This window comes from Branchiostoma belcheri, unplaced genomic scaffold, assembly GCF_001625305.1.
Source record: "Branchiostoma belcheri isolate BF01 breed outbred unplaced genomic scaffold, Haploidv18h27 scaffold2, whole genome shotgun sequence".
Lineage (NCBI taxonomy): Eukaryota > Metazoa > Chordata > Leptocardii > Amphioxiformes > Branchiostomatidae > Branchiostoma > Branchiostoma belcheri.
Genome location: NW_017803490.1, coordinates 4956070 through 4973025, shown reverse-complemented (window position 1 = coordinate 4973025; position 16956 = coordinate 4956070). Strand labels below are relative to the sequence as shown.

Below are 16956 nucleotides of genomic sequence, written 5' to 3'. Positions count from 1 at the left end.
ATATCTATGACGTCACAAAAGTAGGCATGCAGACAGGACGCTCGAAAAGTTTGTTGTCACATTCTAGAGAATTGGGCGCCTTCGAAAGACGTTGTTTATTCTGTATCAGGAAATTTACTAAGTACTTTTAATTTTTTTATTCTTTATATCCTATTCCTTATTTCAGTTGTATGTATCCTTCGTCGCGACTACGATGGTTCGTTTTTTTTTTTTGCAGGCAGGTTTAATTAACCTAACAAGTGGTAATAATATATGCCCCCTAGCGTTTTCCATTCAAACTTCCACTGTTCTTTTTTCATTTGCTTGAAGAAAATATATCATTAGTGAACAGATTTTCTTTATTCTTTATTTCTACTCTTGCAAATGAACGAATGACATTTTGTTCTTCCGAATGAATCCCAAATTTTCTAACGTCTATTTTCTTTTCAGCCAGCCTCCCTGCAAGTATGATTACCCATTGGTAAAGCGTAATGGTTTAACCTAAGTAAACTCCTCTACGTTTATTAACCAAGGCATTTGACATCGATCACGTGGTTAACCCACGCTGGTTTATACCAGCCTCAGCCACGCCCACTTCTGGTCTTACTTCCCCACAATAACGTTCGAGCTGGATAGTTAGGAACTGGACATGAGGGGTGTTGTTGTGTTCGTGTGTCTGGTCTGGATGGGTCTGGAGTGCTCAGCAGATCTGCAGATCCCCATAGAGACGACAGAGGGGGCTTCAAAGACGGTCGTTGACGAGATAAGTGCGTTAAAGCTGACGTCGGTACGTGTACATATAACATTGATGCATGCGTTTCTCACAATATGAAAAACAGAAGTAAAATGTTTCTGAAACTACTGTGGTTGCTAAGCAAATTTGGTATAAGTTCTCTATGATTTTTGGAAATCTAAAATTGAAAAATCAATGAATCTTCAAATGAAAAATTGTTTGTACGTGAGCATATGTTTTGTTTTTACCTCACGCAGGCCAGTCTTAGTAAATCATTTACGCCATTCAAGAGGGCGTTCTGCGTAGTGTGAACCGTAAACATATCGTCGTGGTATTTTAATGTTCAGCTATCAAAATTAGTTGGCGGAACTAACCATTAACAACATGTTTAATCTGTAAATATGCAACGTTTCCATCTTTATATCTAGAGTTCAGCTCTGGCGTCCACTTATTGTGAGTTGAAGTTTAACAATAATATGAATTTAAAATGACTGACGACAGGTGCTTACTTTGAAAATGGATAGATAGGCTAAAACAGGCGATGCTTTCAAGGTCCCACACTAAAATTCTTATTGCAAACTTGCTGTGTACTCTCTGATAGTTGTCTAGGTATATATGTAACGTAAACTTGCGGATGGTAGAAAGCATACACATGTATGGTTGTGTATACTTCTTACAGCTTGCGAGTTTCTTGGACAAAGCAAAGCTGACAGACGCTCTGAAGGGGAAAGGTCCCTTTACAGTTTTCGCACCAGCTGACGAGGCGTTCAAACGGCTGTCTAAACCTGTTCTGGACGCCCTGAACAAAGGCACTGCCACGGCCAAGGACGTCCTGCAGTACCATGTTGGTAATGAAGAGGTCGTTCGTGTATGGTGCAAACATGACACTGGTTCAGAGCTATACCTGACTCAAGTTTCTCGAGGAAAAAGAGAAATATGTTGTTTTATTTGATACTTTGTGATCACATTTTGCTTGTGGCTTAACATTTGCAATCATCAGATTTACTTTGGTGAAGGAATTTAATTCTCAAATACTAGTAATTCAACAGTGCGGTCAATATTAATCATTAACACACACACTCTCTCTCTTTTGCAGTCAGTGGACACACCATCATGTCCAAGGACCTGAAAAACGACGAGACTGTCGGCATGTTGAACAAGAGGAACGCAACTATCAACGTCTATCAACACATGAATGCAGGAAAGGTACATGAATCTAATCAGTGAAAACTAATCATAACAAAATGAAGAATTCTGTTGGCTATTCAGTGAGTTAACGATGTAAGAATTCTTTGATCTCGGTGTACTTCTAGTTGTGCATTCGATGCATCTCCAAACCGCCAGGTGTCTCTTCCGTACTGTAGATCTACACCATCAACGGTGTTGACATCACGAAGGCTGATAACAAGGCCGATAATGGAGTCGTCCATGAGATCAGCAGAGTACTCTACCCATTTCCCAATGGTACAGTCGGAGACCTCATCAAATATAGCGAAGCTCACAAGTGAGGAATAGTCCATTTCCTATTTTCTCGATGCACCAAATGTTTCAAGTTAATCTTATACAGTATTTCAAGAGATGTGTAGACCACATAGACAAAATCGATACCCCCCCCCCCCAAAAAAAAAAACGCAAAAATATAGTGCAACATATAGAACATCTTGTTTTGTATAGTACTGATTGCAAGTTGCTCTCTACATTCAGTTAATTGCAAATTGTTCCCTTCATTCTAAAAAAATAATCCATAGCATGATTACCAAACCTATTGTCTTTCGTCCTCTCTATTGGTAGCCTGGAATCTGTCCCAGCTATTGGCGCCTAGCTCGTAGAGATGGGTTCCAGGCTACTCTGTTAATTCACGGCTACCTAAAATATGTCTGGTAACCAGGCTACTTCATTCATACCTACAGAACTCTTTGTCAGCTGTTAGACAAGTCCAAACTGATGACGACACTACAGAACACCACACAGATGTTCACACTGTTCGCGCCGACTGACGCCGCCTTTAAACTCGCCAACATGACGGAAATCAACAAACTGAACAACACTGAGCTTAGCAAGGTGAGGCTAGGGGTAGCCTCGATTACCAGGCTTCGGAAGCGGTTAGAAAGAGCTTAAATTAATTGGCCAAATAGACAGATAACACTCGTACTCCCTTAGGCCTTAGAATTAGAGGCCCCTGGCATGTCATCTCATTCTGTCTATTTGGCCATTTCACTACATGTATTTCCAGCCGCTTCCAAAGCATGGTAGAGGCTAGGTGAGCGGTAGTCTCGGTTCCCGCCAGGCGTTACTTCAGTGCTAGTGACGTGTATACTATACGTACATACTTTTTCATGAGACTTACTTGCTTTGGCAGAGTGCAGAGCAAGCAGAGAAGGTTCCTTCTTCCTTTGCCGTTTTGACAAGTTTGTTTGAAAAAGTTCGTATCAGAGTGTGGAGTCAAATTTTGAATAAAACGTTTTCCGTTGACTTTTGATCGCAAAGAAGGAATAGCTGGATAAAAACAGAAACTCCCCTTTTGTAATAAACAGCATTTCTATTAAAACATACCGCATTTTTCCAGGTTCTCCTTCGCCACGTGCTGCCAGATATCTACTACCAACAGGCGTTCTATGATAACGAGAGTATCAAGACTTTGTCCAAGGAGACCATGGTGCTCATTGTGGGGGTTGGCGGTAAGTACACGGCCACATTCGTCGCACGACCGCTGTACAATCGCAAACTATTCTTGGGATAATATTGCATGCGTCTTACAAAAATTCGGCTGCTTTGTTGTCGAAAAGGTTGTAAAAGAATGATCCTTGTCGGCGGTTGCTTCTGCCAAAGCCTGCTTGAAAAACAAAAATACAACATACGACAAAATCGTACGACTTCCTACGACAATTGTGGCCACGCCTAAGTATGATGGAAAAATGGTTCTTAATGCAGCGTTTTCGTAGTTCATCCTTCAGTACTTTGACGTACTCGTATCAGTCACGTCTTTCCAACTCAACTCATTTAGGCCCCATGAAAATATCAAAGCCAGCAAATAAGAGGTAACGTTAAGTCGAACTTTCTTCATTGTTCTGACAAAAAGATGTTTATTTTATCTGTTGTAGGGGTTTCTGTTGTTGTTGACCAGATAGAAGGCTACGTCAACAATCCCAACCACGCATGCACCAACGGCGTTGTCCATGCCATCGACCGTGTTCTGTTCAAGTGACGTCACATCCGTCCTCAAGTGACGTCACGTCCGTTCCGAGGAGACGTCACATCCGCCAAACTTTTCGCATTCTGTATAATAGCGGTGGAGAGAAAATTGTCCGTTAAGAATTTTCAAAACGGTTGGCAATTGCAACAACACTGAATTGTGCAGTTATACAAATAGAAATATGTTCAGTATTACAATGTAGAAATTTGTTTCTACGTAATTCAAGATATCATGCTGCAGTGTCAATGAAACTCAAAAATCATGACCATAGCATATTCGGAATATACCATCAAAAGTTCCACTGTAATACCTTAGAAAGCTGCTAGGAGGCCCATGATTGAATTTGTCCTTCGTTTTGTAGACGCCTGTCCACATCTTAAATACCATAAATATCCATCCACAACTTCTTTGGCTGTGCTGGCATCACAAACACACAAACGAACACGAAAAGACAACCTTCTAAATTGGTGAGCGTAATTATGTGACGCTGCGTTTAGCTTACGACACGCGGTTGCAAAAGCACTATAGTGAGAAACCTCGAGCTTTATGGGCTCATACTTCCAAATGGCAAGACTGTTCGTATGAAATCTTAAATCAAAGTCTTCAGGCGAGAATTCCGTGCCTTGAAGCTTGAAATGGACATGAATTTTTCATGCTTTGAAGTGAAGACTTCTCCTGTTGATGGCGCCAAGAGATGTCTTTAGTGAAAACGCCATTTGTTTTACTGTATTTTATCTGATGGCTCTCAAAGGGGGACGACAAGTTGCAGTTGTTGTGAGTAATAGTTACTTTTAACTTTTGACATGATCAACTGAGATGGATGACGCCATTTTAGACTCTTTGGGCTGCAGTGTGTCTCTGTCCGCTAGGTGGCTTTCTTAGCCCTTCTTAGCCCTTGTCCATGACAAAATGAAAGGTTTATGTATTTGGTTATAACGTTATTTCTAGTTTTCTCTTAAAGCAGGGACGTAGCCAAACGCACCCTGGTTAGATAACAGTGTCACAAACGTTGAGAAAACAAAGAAACAGTCGTTTTGAAATCTTTAAAGGCAGAATGACAGCTATTTCAGCACCAAGGTCAGCCCCAATCTCCCAAATCGAATGTAAAAGCAGCATAGTTAAAAGAACATGTAATTTTCTGACGCCATTTGAACTGTTAACGGCCGTTTGGTGTGACGTCATATCCTGTGTGTTATGTCGTTTGACTGCGTAAACGACGCCAATGACGTCACGAAATTTTACGCGCGCTTTTGGGGATAATCAGGCAATCTGAGGTGACAGAAAGACGAGTTCTACACGAATTTATTAGTCATAGGCGCCTGGACAAATTATGAGACGAATTAACCTGAAAATCGGTTTGTACATTTTATAAGTTGAGATGATTTACGATGCACATAACCGACAGCTACATATAAACTGCAATAAAATTGATCTTTAATGACTAATTACATGGAACCAGCGTCACAATATTCCGGTTATTGTCGTTAACTACCAAAAGTCCAAAGACACGTCGACAGAGGGTATTTGAGGTAAGGTTATGGATTTTGCAATCAAATTCTGGCTTATTCTCAAAAACTAACTTTCTTGTTGAGAAACAAGGCAAACGATTGTGGTTCCAACGGCTGAATCTACAACATGGATCCAACAATCTACAACGTTACATTGGTGGCAGCGGTGGGATATGATCACACTGGTAGCAGGGATTCTCTCATTGGTCCACACGCTAATTGTGCTGGACAGTCAGGATCGGTCTATTGCTGTACCAGGAGGGGGGGGCAGGGTGGCTGCCACATGTGATGACAGGACATCAGGACATGACAGAATCCAGGTGCTGCATGTGTCATCTGGTACAGGTGACATAACGGCTGTAGATTCTCCACTGATAACACCTGACTCACACATGACTAACCCGGGATTAAAAGCAATTTCTCTTTTAATCTACCAGTTCCTGCACCGAATTAAGGGGGAACAAGAGGGTCACGTCAAAGATCTGGGGTCCCAGAAGAGAATGGAACGGTGTAAATAGGCTATAACTTCATTCGAAAAGCTCAATTCTTTTACCTCGAAGACAATGTTTATTTTGAGACGTTGCTTTGCACTTAAAGAAATACATCAATTTGCAATCAGTCATAATAGTTTGGTTCTGCCTAATCTAGCTGACAATTTGATAATTAGGTAAAGTTACTAATTACTAACGATACATCATAAACACGGCGCCGACATAGACAGGTTAGATTGATGTTGAATATTGGAATTATATTTGCATTCTTTAAGTGCAATCAACGAAGACGAACACGAGCTAACTACATTTAGTGGTGAAACCTTATGAAAATGTCGTTAGAATTGTTAATTTTGTTTATTCGTGAGGTACTAGTAGTATAGTGGAGTATGGCTAAATACTAGTGAGGAAGTATAATGGAGTATGGCTAATGTAAGTTTCTGAGTCATCGATGTGTTTATGATATGTGCGATCTGATGCTTCCTGAATTCCCCCCATGTTGACCACTAATAGTCCTACTGGCTACTGGCCAGATTCTGAGACCTGTACGTTCACCCCGTTTCCAGTGTCTGTCCTCCTGTCATTCTGCCTGTCAATCTTATCCCATCCACGTACTGCCAACCTTCTCTGCCCGGTCAAGCAGCCACCCAGCTCAGCCACCCAAAGCAATACTTCCGTACACAAAAGTAAAAAAAAAGGCGTCATGCTTTAGCCTCTACCAGGCTTCGGGAGGCGGCTGGAAATAGTAAAAATCGGCCAAACAGAGATATAGCACCACACTGTTCTCTCCAGCTGACAAACTCCCCCGGCATGCTATCTCTCTATTTGGCCGATTTCTACTTTTTCAGCCGCCTCCCGAAGCCTGGTACAGGCTAAACATTCTTCAAAGCATGGCACCTCGGTTGCTGATGACTGCTTCACCGTTATTGAATGTCCCACTAACAGCAGGAAACTCCCACAGCTTATAAGCTGGGACATACAGGACTTGATAGATCACCGGCGCTTCCCCGTAACAATCTGTTTTTCCATCTCACCTGATTTCTTCCGAGGATTTGCTGGCTTGATGAGGATCGGGACCGTGATTTCTGGGTCAAACATGTTTTATGGAATAATCGAACTCACATGTTGATGGCTCGCATATATTTCAGGACATTTTCAAGTCTTCAATAATCTGGTATCAAATGGATTCTAGCCATGGATCATTCCTCTGATCGCTACTATGTTGAGTAGTTGATAGGGAATTGATTATAGACACAAACTAGTAAATGTTCATTCAAGATACGTAATTTGAATGCATTTTTCAGCAAATGTTGGAAAGAACTATTCGTGAAAACTGCGTACATTTAGAAATACATGACTTAGCGTCAATAGTCCAGTGGATAGTAACTCTGCCTCTGGACCAAGGGGTTGGGAGTTTGAATCTTTGCTCTGTTGACGCTTACATGGCATGCACACTACCTGAAAATGTCACAATTCAAATTTGATAGGGACGTTAAGCATTGATTCACTGTTCATTGTGCTTGTCGAAAATAGCTAGGAGAATTTTCTCGATACAATGAACCTGTAAATACTGCATATAGAGCCCGTCTTTATGAAAAACTTAAAGAGTCCGTCTTTAAGAGTCCGTCTTCTTTGTCACCAACAATGGAAGAGTAACTCAACTGTTTGAGTTCATTGAACTAAACTGGTTGAGATCATTTTCACATGTCACCTCCTTCCATCTATTCTGACAGTAATTTAAATCTTCCCCATGACAGTGCATACTTAAGGGACTGCTACATGTCACACTAACATCAAACACTGTAACAATTGAGAGATTGAGATCGATATACAATTTACTTCCCGTTGTTGACACAAATAACCTTAACCCCTTTCACATAAGTATTCTATAATCCGTTTCCCTGCTTCATTATGAGTTGATGAATAATACAGTAAAGGAAACATCAAAGGAGTTTAAGTTGTGTACATCTTATTGCATTGTCTTTGACCACAACTGAGTTTAACGTTGGTTTCAATCGGTATAAGTCAACAGTACAATATTACTACTTAACTAGTTAGCAAATAGTTTTACAAATAGTTTCACTATATATGATTTGTCTTGATATTAATTTACATTTATAAGGAGATTTTGACTGGAATTAGCTATAGGATCATCTTTTATTTGAATTATATATTAACAGTTGGATCCCTATATAAATACATATCCTTTTATAGAGGCGTAGATGAATCTGAAATACATTATTATAATTCCTGTATGTTAGAATATGTTTGAAAAGATTCAGTAAGGAGAACGAAAAAAAAAAACTCTCCGACTCCCTCTCTGACAACTGCCGAGTACAAGTTACAAACTTGAATCCTTCGAAAAACAATATTGACAGCCATCGCTTTTTCACAATTTCAAAACCTGAGCTCCTGTTGCCATCTTGTGATGTGGTATCCTTTCTCTTGCCAGCATTTCAACTTCTCCAAAAGTACACGTAGTTAGAAGAACTCTTCTTTCCTACAGATGGGAAGAAATATGAAATAAATATCATTATCATTGTTATCTTATTATAGTTTTATGGCTCAGAATACTCCAACGGGAATTGATTATCAGTAATATAACAAGTAAGAAACAAACGGAATTTTGACAGTTTCTTTTTTCAGTTGATATATCTAATATTTACTATCCAATGATGTGTCCCGGCGTGAACTTGTACTTTAATTTGAAAGCTATGCCAAACAAATTTCATTAATGAGAATAATTGGTCTAAAGAGACAGATGCATTCTGAATAGTGAAATAATAGGAATATTATTTGTACGTAATAATTTACTAGTGATTTACTAACAATACAATTTTGACATTTTAGACATCCGAATCGTCTTTATTGAAATAAATGGCTGTTTCTTTCTGTCCAAAGACGATGGTTGATGGTTGATGGTTGATATGGACAAATTGATTTTTTTCTACGCGATAAAAGAGACTAATAAGAAATTAGAGCTTATTAAATTTTGCGGTTGGCTTGTTTGGTTCATTAGGGGCAGCTAAATTAAGTGTGTTCGTGGGGACATCGTGGTGCAAAATTCAGCTGTGTTGTGAAGTTGTCGTGCGACCGTAGAGTCTTGTCGGCGGTTGGGTCTGTGAAAGCCTGGTTGAAAATCTCACGACAAATAAAGACATCCAATTTCACGGAGTCAAAACTGAATTTTTTAAATGTAGTACGTTGAATCAACCCTACCCCATAGCATACTGATATCTGGGAGGTAAAAATGCGATGTTACTGACGGAAAACGGGCTTGTTTCGTATCCTAGGCTTGTTCTAGCTATACATTTAGTTGCGGTACCCCAAAATAAAGAGATCACCTCAAAAGCTTCACGTAGCTTCTGAGGCTACTAGTATTTCAAACGCTTCAAGTATGAAATGATGACGAAAATAATGTACTAAATATCAGTAAATATCAATATCAGACAGATTTCCTCACCCAGGATGAATGTGATCGCAGCTTAACTGAATATAAAGTAACTATTTATGATGAGCAAAAGAAGTATATGATAATAAAAGCTATTAAAACAGCATGTCAACTGTCAGAGACAGACGTTTGGTGATATTAAAAACACCCCTGCTCGGTAACTGATATGTAATTTCTAACTTTTGAAATGTTATGATTAATGTGTTTGTATGTAGCAGCTAATATTGGTGAATATATTAAAGCTAACAGGAAGAATATGTTAAACATTTACCTTGAATGAACCATACCAAGATCGCTTATAAAGTCGATGTCACACTGAGAAATTTGATTTTTAATAACACAACTTCATATAGTATATACACACAAAGTAATATATTACATCCTCTGATGTTTCTTTCCCATATGCTTTTTGAAATAATGATTCCGGTAGATATGATATCTTTGATACAAAGTGTACACAATTTTACGTAAAATGTGTAAATAAATAAAAGAAGTGTACATAGCAAGTGTAATAGCGTGGAAACCCTTCTGTGTGATAAATCCCCAAAGGCTTATGTTAATTACATTTTGGCGCCAAAATCTCGAGCTCTGCAGACGATAATTCCGTGCGATTCATTTTTCTCCATTCCGATGACGCGATTGAGGGAAAATTTAGCGATATGACATATTAATTCGATCAGCCAACCCAACTAGAGATCCTAACAAGATTTAAAAGATGTACGAAACTTCCATAATTCGGCGAATTCTCCCCCCTGTTCGCAGATAATTCATAGAAATATGGACAGTTACTGCATAATTTACGTGAGGAAAGCTTTGAAGGCTAGGACAGAGCTAGGATTGGGAGATATGGCCATATCTCATAGCCAATTTCGCCCAAGGTCTGATAGCGTTGTTCAAGAGTTAGCCCATAATTGATGCTCATGGCTAAGATAAAAATGACAAGCCTTTTTAACGCGGGAAGTCGCCACAGGGACAACAAAATGGACGACGCTTTCTGTCCTTTCTGACCCCGTTACGTTTATTGTAGGCATAACTGTGTTTTTACGAGTATTGGCGAAAGGATTTCGGTCGTAGAGAATTTCCGGATGCCGTGCGGACCTCGTTATGTGAAGCTACCGTCGTAAAATGAATTGGATTGAATCAGATAGCCAACGAAGGTAGAATGAAACATTGAAGGTCTTTGATGAGACGTCGGAGCTTCGAATGTCAAAGTTCTGGAGCTAGGGCAACACATTTTTTTTCATCTCAACATCAAGCTACATTGTAATTCGAAACTTTGCTCAGCCCTGGTTCAGTGATATGAGTCAAAACAAAGGCATTTCCATAATAGCTTTAGCTTTTAAGAATACATCTGTGTTATAGTGAGAATTTGTGTATTAATTTTAGATGACAGCAAGGTTTATCCTTTGGGTAAAGATGAATGAACAGACTATGGTTTTAAGCTGCAGGTTCCGCGGTGCGGCGGCGTGTAAGAAGGGCATAGATGTATCTTGGACCCGTATACGGCGCCCTGCATTCGACGTTTGAGTTTGGAGTATTAATGTTGGACCCCAGAACCCACTGTAGCTACTTCTGGGACGGAAATATTTTTTTGGGTGGCACTAGTTTTATATCGGGTTTGTATGTTTGGATTCCAGTGTGGCAACGGTTGTCAGAGAGAGGGATGATGGTTTTGACAATTGATTTACAAATGGGTTATGGCAAAAAAATAATTAAAGGTGACCCAGTGACCCAAACAAATAACTCCAACATTTTCATGAGAACCCAAAGCACTTTCCGGAGGTCTAAAATCTCCGGTTTTTGTTCTGCTCCGAGTTTCGTATGCTGTGGAAATACCTTCTTATAGCCCTGGAAAATTGGAGCACGCCCAAGTCTATTGCTTTCTATTACCACAAATCCAGCGTAACGGAGAGATATTATTCGGTTCGTCGGAAATTTTGCTACCCATGGGGAAGAATTGCTCCACACTTTTGGAGCGCTAAATAAATAGCAAACCTCCGAGGTCATGTCTGTGCATTTCGCCGACAAGCACAGCGAATTGGTGGTAAAATGTATTGTTATTTCATGATATATCAATAAATGACAATTTCCAGTCCAATATGTTGAAAACAAAACGACTCTGTCGATTTTCTCTTCATTTTCGATCTTCTTTTTTGTTGCATGGCGAAATAAATGCTGTTTTGAATTGTATTCAAATGGTTGGGATAAATTTTCCACAGTCAAGCACCACAATACGTGATCACGACTATTGCCACACTGCATTGTTATATCAAATCATAAAAGGTAGATATACTAGTCTGTAAAATTGATTCAACATAGAAAACCGCATGCATGACCTAATATCCAGGCACTCTGACAGAGACGGGTATGAAATTTAATATCAGGTGTCTGTTTTGTGTCAAAATCGTTCATATTTTGTGAATGACCAACATCTGAGGCTTAATGATTCATGTCTATGGCCATTATGGCTGAGGATGATAAGGGTGGTAATAGCGCTAAATCTAGGCGACACCATTGTCAAGGGCATATTAATACAACTCCCAGGGGAGATTCCATTATACAAGTGGCACAGGGGGTAATCTGTGATTTTTTTGTTGCAGCTGACTTTTGTATGAATTTCTCACGATCATATTTTAGTCTCTTTGTTCCCCGTTTCTTTGTCATCTTATATATTTTTTTTATATCATGATGTTAGGGTATCAGGATGTTTTCTTTTGAATAGGTTGCACATTTTATAGATGTCATAGGTTCAGCTAAACGCTGGATTCTATTCATTTAAAGCACTCCAAAACGAATCAAGTCGGATTCCTAACAATGCCTGTGTACGAAAAAAAAAAAAAACTTCTTGCCAAAAATGTATCAAAACACCCCTATAACATAGTGGTTTGGTTCTCCCCGCAAAAGGGCCTGATGCCCATATTTGGCGAGCTAATTACCATAATTGCGGCTTTTGTTGACCCCCGAGTGAGTTTGTTCGGACGGTTGAGTCATCACAGTCGGTATCATGGAAGGGAAACTCTCCAAAACCTGGATTTTCTCCCATTTTCCTCCAACATAAAGCAGATCTGAGCTCCTGGACGTCGCCCCAACACCCGACGGCGTGGATGCGTAGGTAGTTTGCTGGGATTTTCGTCGGGGGAAGCTAAAAGATTGTAGGAAAAGTTGGCAGCAGTGCGTCCGACTCTACCGCAAGTATGGCGAGTCCGCGGCGTGGGGAGGGCGTGCGGTGGACTTTCTCAACCGCGGTCTGTGTACTCCTGGCCGTCTCAGCGCTAGGTGAGTGCCTTCCCGTCTTTTTAGAAACCCAAATAACCTCCCTGCGTAGCAAGGATTACGTAGACGTACGTGTAAGCCGTCTGTGTATCAAGATACGCCTGATACTAGATCGCCCATCGCGTCGAAAAGCGGCCCATTTCTCTACATGTTGCTGTTTATGAAATCTACACAGTGTAACAAGACACGGGGGGATTTCTCAGCTAGGCCTGGAAATATCGGCGCTTCTGGAGATCGTTTTGGGCTGAAAAGTGATAATTCTATAGGTTTCACTTTGTTGTTAGTTTTACTAGAAATATCCAGAAGTGTAGATCGCGTTTGTTTGTAGTTTTGAGGCGTGATTTTGGCCCCTTCGTTCTTCTGTTCCTGTGTTTTTGTTCAAAGCAGTGATTATGGTAAGTAAGATCAAGACCAACTGCTGCGATTTTTCCCTTGAATTTCTTGCCTTGTAACGATTTTTTCTCAGTTTCTTTCATCAGAAACCAGCTTGAATGGTTATTGTAGATTCCTTGACAATACAGAGACGCGAATAGAACTTTTTTGAATCCTCAAAAGTGGTGGAAAATAGTTTACTTTCCAGCACGATTCCCTTGCTTGAAACGTTAGAATCTACCCCATTTTTTCAATCCTGGACTGAAATAATTTGAGAAAATTCCCTTCTTTTCTGTAATTTCGGTCCCCAAGTTCTGAAACACTAAAGAAGTACTACTAGTAGTCATTCTACAAGAATGAGGGCTTCAACACAAATCTGCTCAGTTTGGGCCAAATTAGGTAAAAACCGTAAGCTGAGTTTTAGAAGGGATTTTTGTTAAAAGCTTGCTATGTCAGTGTTAGGACTTTTTTTCATGCCTGGTTGTAGTTCAGCCAAATCTTTTCCTTGCGTTCAGTTTGAAGAACTTTTTTTGTATAAAAGCAGATGTAACGTATAATAAGCCCGATTGTTGGATTAAGGAAATTGTACAGCTGATTTCAGAGTTCAAAGAAATCATGCCATTTTTATTTTTAAAAGACAAACCACACTTTTTCCTAATCATGATTGTCGCTTATATTACATAACAAGACCTATACTATAGTATAGAGAGGTATCCGTATACATGTGTGAATGGAGCTTGAAAGACTGCTAAATATCCCCAACGTTTGTTGACCGTAAAGCGTTGGTATGTTTGGCTGTTCACAAAAACAAATAACCATAAAACCATGGAGCAAACATAAATACCTGAAACACCGAAAACAACCCAAGGTCTTATTGCTCCCCCTGTAATATAGTTTACCTGATGAAAAGAAGTTTGATATTTTGGGGTTGAAAATTCCTGTTTTTGTTTGTTGAAATCACATGTGTTGCCATCGTACGTCGTTGGGGGTCAGCCAAGTCAAACTTGGTAGGGGGACTGCATTAAAAGAAGAGTAAATACTGGGGGTTTTATCGGCAAAAAGTGGACAAACACGCGCTGAAAGGCACAAATGGCTTCTACCAACAAACACGGGGACATTGAACGATTGACCGAGTCCACTTCTCTCTGACAACGGTCGGAAGAACAACATAGAAAATCTTGGTGTAAATTTGAGTGTACTACCTAGTTATTATTGTGTCTACCGGTATCAGAAAATTATCAGCTTCGTACTTCTTTGAATGCAAAATGTCTAACTTACTAGAAGTAGTCTGTCTGTTAAGGTATCAGCTTTGGTAAATGTGTCAACAATTGACACAGCATGTATTGGAACAAAATTCCCCATAGTCTATTAGAAAAACAATGCTATACAGTCACTTTACAGGTATATGAGGTAAGGTATATGAGTAGTTGAGTACTATATTTTGGATGTTGGTAAGCTTTAAATTTTTCCCAATCAGAAGAAAAGGAATTGTGGATACCACTACTTTTTGTTCTGTATTGATGTTGTTCTGTTTAGTGTTGGTTTGCTTACTTGTAGTGATTGACATTCTTGTTGCCACTGTCCCTGTAAATACTAAAGAAACACATTCTAAAGATCCCAATCTTTGCATTTTCCGAATGTTTTGGAGCCTTTCTTTGTTTTGGGTTGCCCCAAGCAGACTAAACTGTCTTTGATTTTTGAATATGGTGAATACAATTTATCATAATAGACTGTTTTGTTACGTTTGTGAAGACTGTTTTGTTGTTATTGTTTAGCAGTTGGTTGGAAGAATTGAGACTTAGAAAGACAGGAACTTCTAAGGAAAAGATAACAAAATACAGGAAGTTTTAGGGGGGGTTCTTTCGACAAACATTTTGAGAAAGACACAATTGTACTATTTTGAAGAGCTATACAGTACATATGTAGGCAGTAACATGGACTTGTTTTGACTACTAGTATGCAGATTCACAGACCATAATTATTGAAGGAATGAAAACTTGCTATAGTAATGGTATGTTTGTTGTATTTTTTCTAAATGTTGCCATTTTGAGTTTTGATTGAATTAATAGATCAACCAATCACATCACAGCATATCCTATTGTTAAACTTTATGGCTGTGTTTACAATAGGGCTTTAAATTGGACCCCTTTGTTAGGTAATTCTTTCTGCAGGTGCACTAAAGCAAATAAAATCAGTGTGGAAACAATTTTTTTGTATAATCTTTGCTCCGTCACAAGTACTAGTAAGTCAAAGGAACTGTTACCAATGTATAGTCTTGCTTCCTTTTGTACAGTGCTTTGATATATCTTTATGCTGTTTTTGTGACTGGAAGTTGAATCTTATTGTGGCTTTTCTTTGACATCGTTGCCTGCAGCGTAGAATTTACTTCTTTCAGTTCTCTCGCCGATTCACGATTCACGGGGTCTCTACTTGGCAGATGGGGCTGTTGTGAAGCATCTCTCTCCTCACTTCTGATAAAGTGATCTGATAAACCTGCTTCGCCCATTGGTTCATCTACAATTCTAACATGTGGCATAATTTCCTGACATGCAAATGTACAGTTTCTATGGTTACTGTCGCCCCTGCGTTTATCCAGGCTGGCGTTTTTGCGAGGAATTTGCTGCTTTTGATGCGGATTAGACAAAGGAAAACAGATGTAGCGTCCTTGAAAACAGGAGTTCGAATCTTGCAGCTGCATGCTCTAGTTTTACAACTGAAGATAAATTGTGTCAAGTCGGCATTCCTTTTAAATAATACCTCGTAAACAAGGTATAGGTTGATGGCCCTTTCTACATAAAGGGTTGCTGTGCCTTTTGAGATATTGGTGGAACTTTTGGAAGAGATTAGAGCACTGCTTTTGGCACATTGTCAGAGGAAATGGTTACACTATAGGGGTACATGCCACTCTGGCCATAAACAGCTAGTAGTGAGTGAAAATGAAACCTGGGGTTTATTAAAAGTGTCAGGAGGAATAGAGAAGCTCATTGATTTGAATAAAACAGGTGCAGCCCCCCTCCCCCCTTTTGGAGAAACAAACAGCTCTGACAAAACTAGAGTTTGATTCTTTGAAACATGCCTTCAATCAGATTATATGCAGTCAAAGTCTGTAAAAGAAATGCATTGTTATTTGTGTTATATTCTATGTTTTGCAGGTTGAATGCACTACTGTAATTCTTGATTTTTTCGTGGTACTTTTATATATGATTGTGGTTTTCACGGTCACTTCTGTACTCTGAACTTATTATTACCGTGAGCAAATTATTCACCGTTTTCCTTTTTTCTGCACCTGCAGCCACAGTGAACATAAAATTATGCGAACAGATTTTTCCCAGACCACAAACTTTTTATCACGAATTGCACTAACTTGCCATCGGAAGTCAAAATAGACAAACAATTCCTGGACTTTGAGATCAGCTTTCCTGGTCATAATGATATACATACAGGAAAAAGTCAAAGCAAGAGGCTGTTAGATTTGATGTATTCCAGCATTTGATAACTGTGCAATTGTGTACAGTACCACATGTAACATAGTACCCATTCTCACCTCCCTGTCTATGAATGTTAAATGAGAGACATTGATTTTGCTCAGACATAAAGGTCAATACTGGCTGGAGTACTGACTTCCTGACAGAAATCATTTCCCGCTCTCTTTCTCACCAACTGCGTACAACTACAAGGAGATATCAGCCCAAACGTGGTCCAAAAAATCCTTGATTGTTATCCACACAAGTACGCAGGGCTCTAGACAGGACCCGTTTTTATGTCATTTGCAGGAACTTTGCGGCGTGTGACAGAAAAAAATTTAAACCAAGCCGTGACAGACAAAATTGACAAAATTTGTGGGAAAAATATCCAAAGGACCACCACCAACCACATGATTTGCCTCTCAAAATGTGGGGAATTGCGTTTTTTAAAGGCTTGAAAATACAAAATTTTCCCCTGGACCCCTCTAGATT

The 16956-nt window shown here is 39.5% G+C and overlaps 2 protein-coding genes across 8 annotated transcripts in view; both read left to right on the top strand.

Moving 5' to 3' along the window:
- Positions 1-440: 440 nt before the first annotated feature.
- On the top strand, positions 441-5552 carry LOC109468665 (transforming growth factor-beta-induced protein ig-h3-like). Its single transcript, XM_019766987.1, has 7 exons — positions 441-766; positions 1392-1560; positions 1809-1918; positions 2077-2216; positions 2623-2773; positions 3279-3390; positions 3814-5552. The coding sequence occupies exons 1-7, from the start codon at positions 629-631 to the stop codon at positions 3915-3917; spliced, it is 924 nt and encodes a 307-aa protein (XP_019622546.1). The 5' UTR covers positions 441-628; the 3' UTR covers positions 3918-5552.
- A 6739-nt stretch (positions 5553-12291) lies between these two features.
- LOC109468561 (neogenin-like) overlaps positions 12292-16956 on the top strand; it is a 130131-nt gene continuing 125466 nt past the window's right edge. For all 7 annotated transcript variants that reach the window (XM_019766815.1, XM_019766814.1, XM_019766820.1 and 4 more), the window contains exon 1: positions 12292-12631. In XM_019766815.1, the coding sequence (XP_019622374.1) occupies positions 12550-12631 (82 nt within the window). In that variant the 5' untranslated portion in view covers positions 12292-12549. The remainder of the gene's footprint in view (positions 12632-16956) is intronic.

Bases quoted from the DNA above. Each gene is read 5' to 3' on its own strand.
- LOC109468665 (XM_019766987.1), top strand. From the start codon at position 629: ATGAGGGGTGTTGTTGTGTTCGTGTGTCTGGTCTGGATGGGTCTGGAG. The intron at 767-1,391 runs GTACGTGTACAT...TACTTCTTACAG, and splicing joins GTGCGTTAAAGCTGACGTCG to CTTGCGAGTTTCTTGGACAA. The intron at 2,217-2,622 runs GTGAGGAATAGT...TCATACCTACAG, and splicing joins AAATATAGCGAAGCTCACAA to AACTCTTTGTCAGCTGTTAG.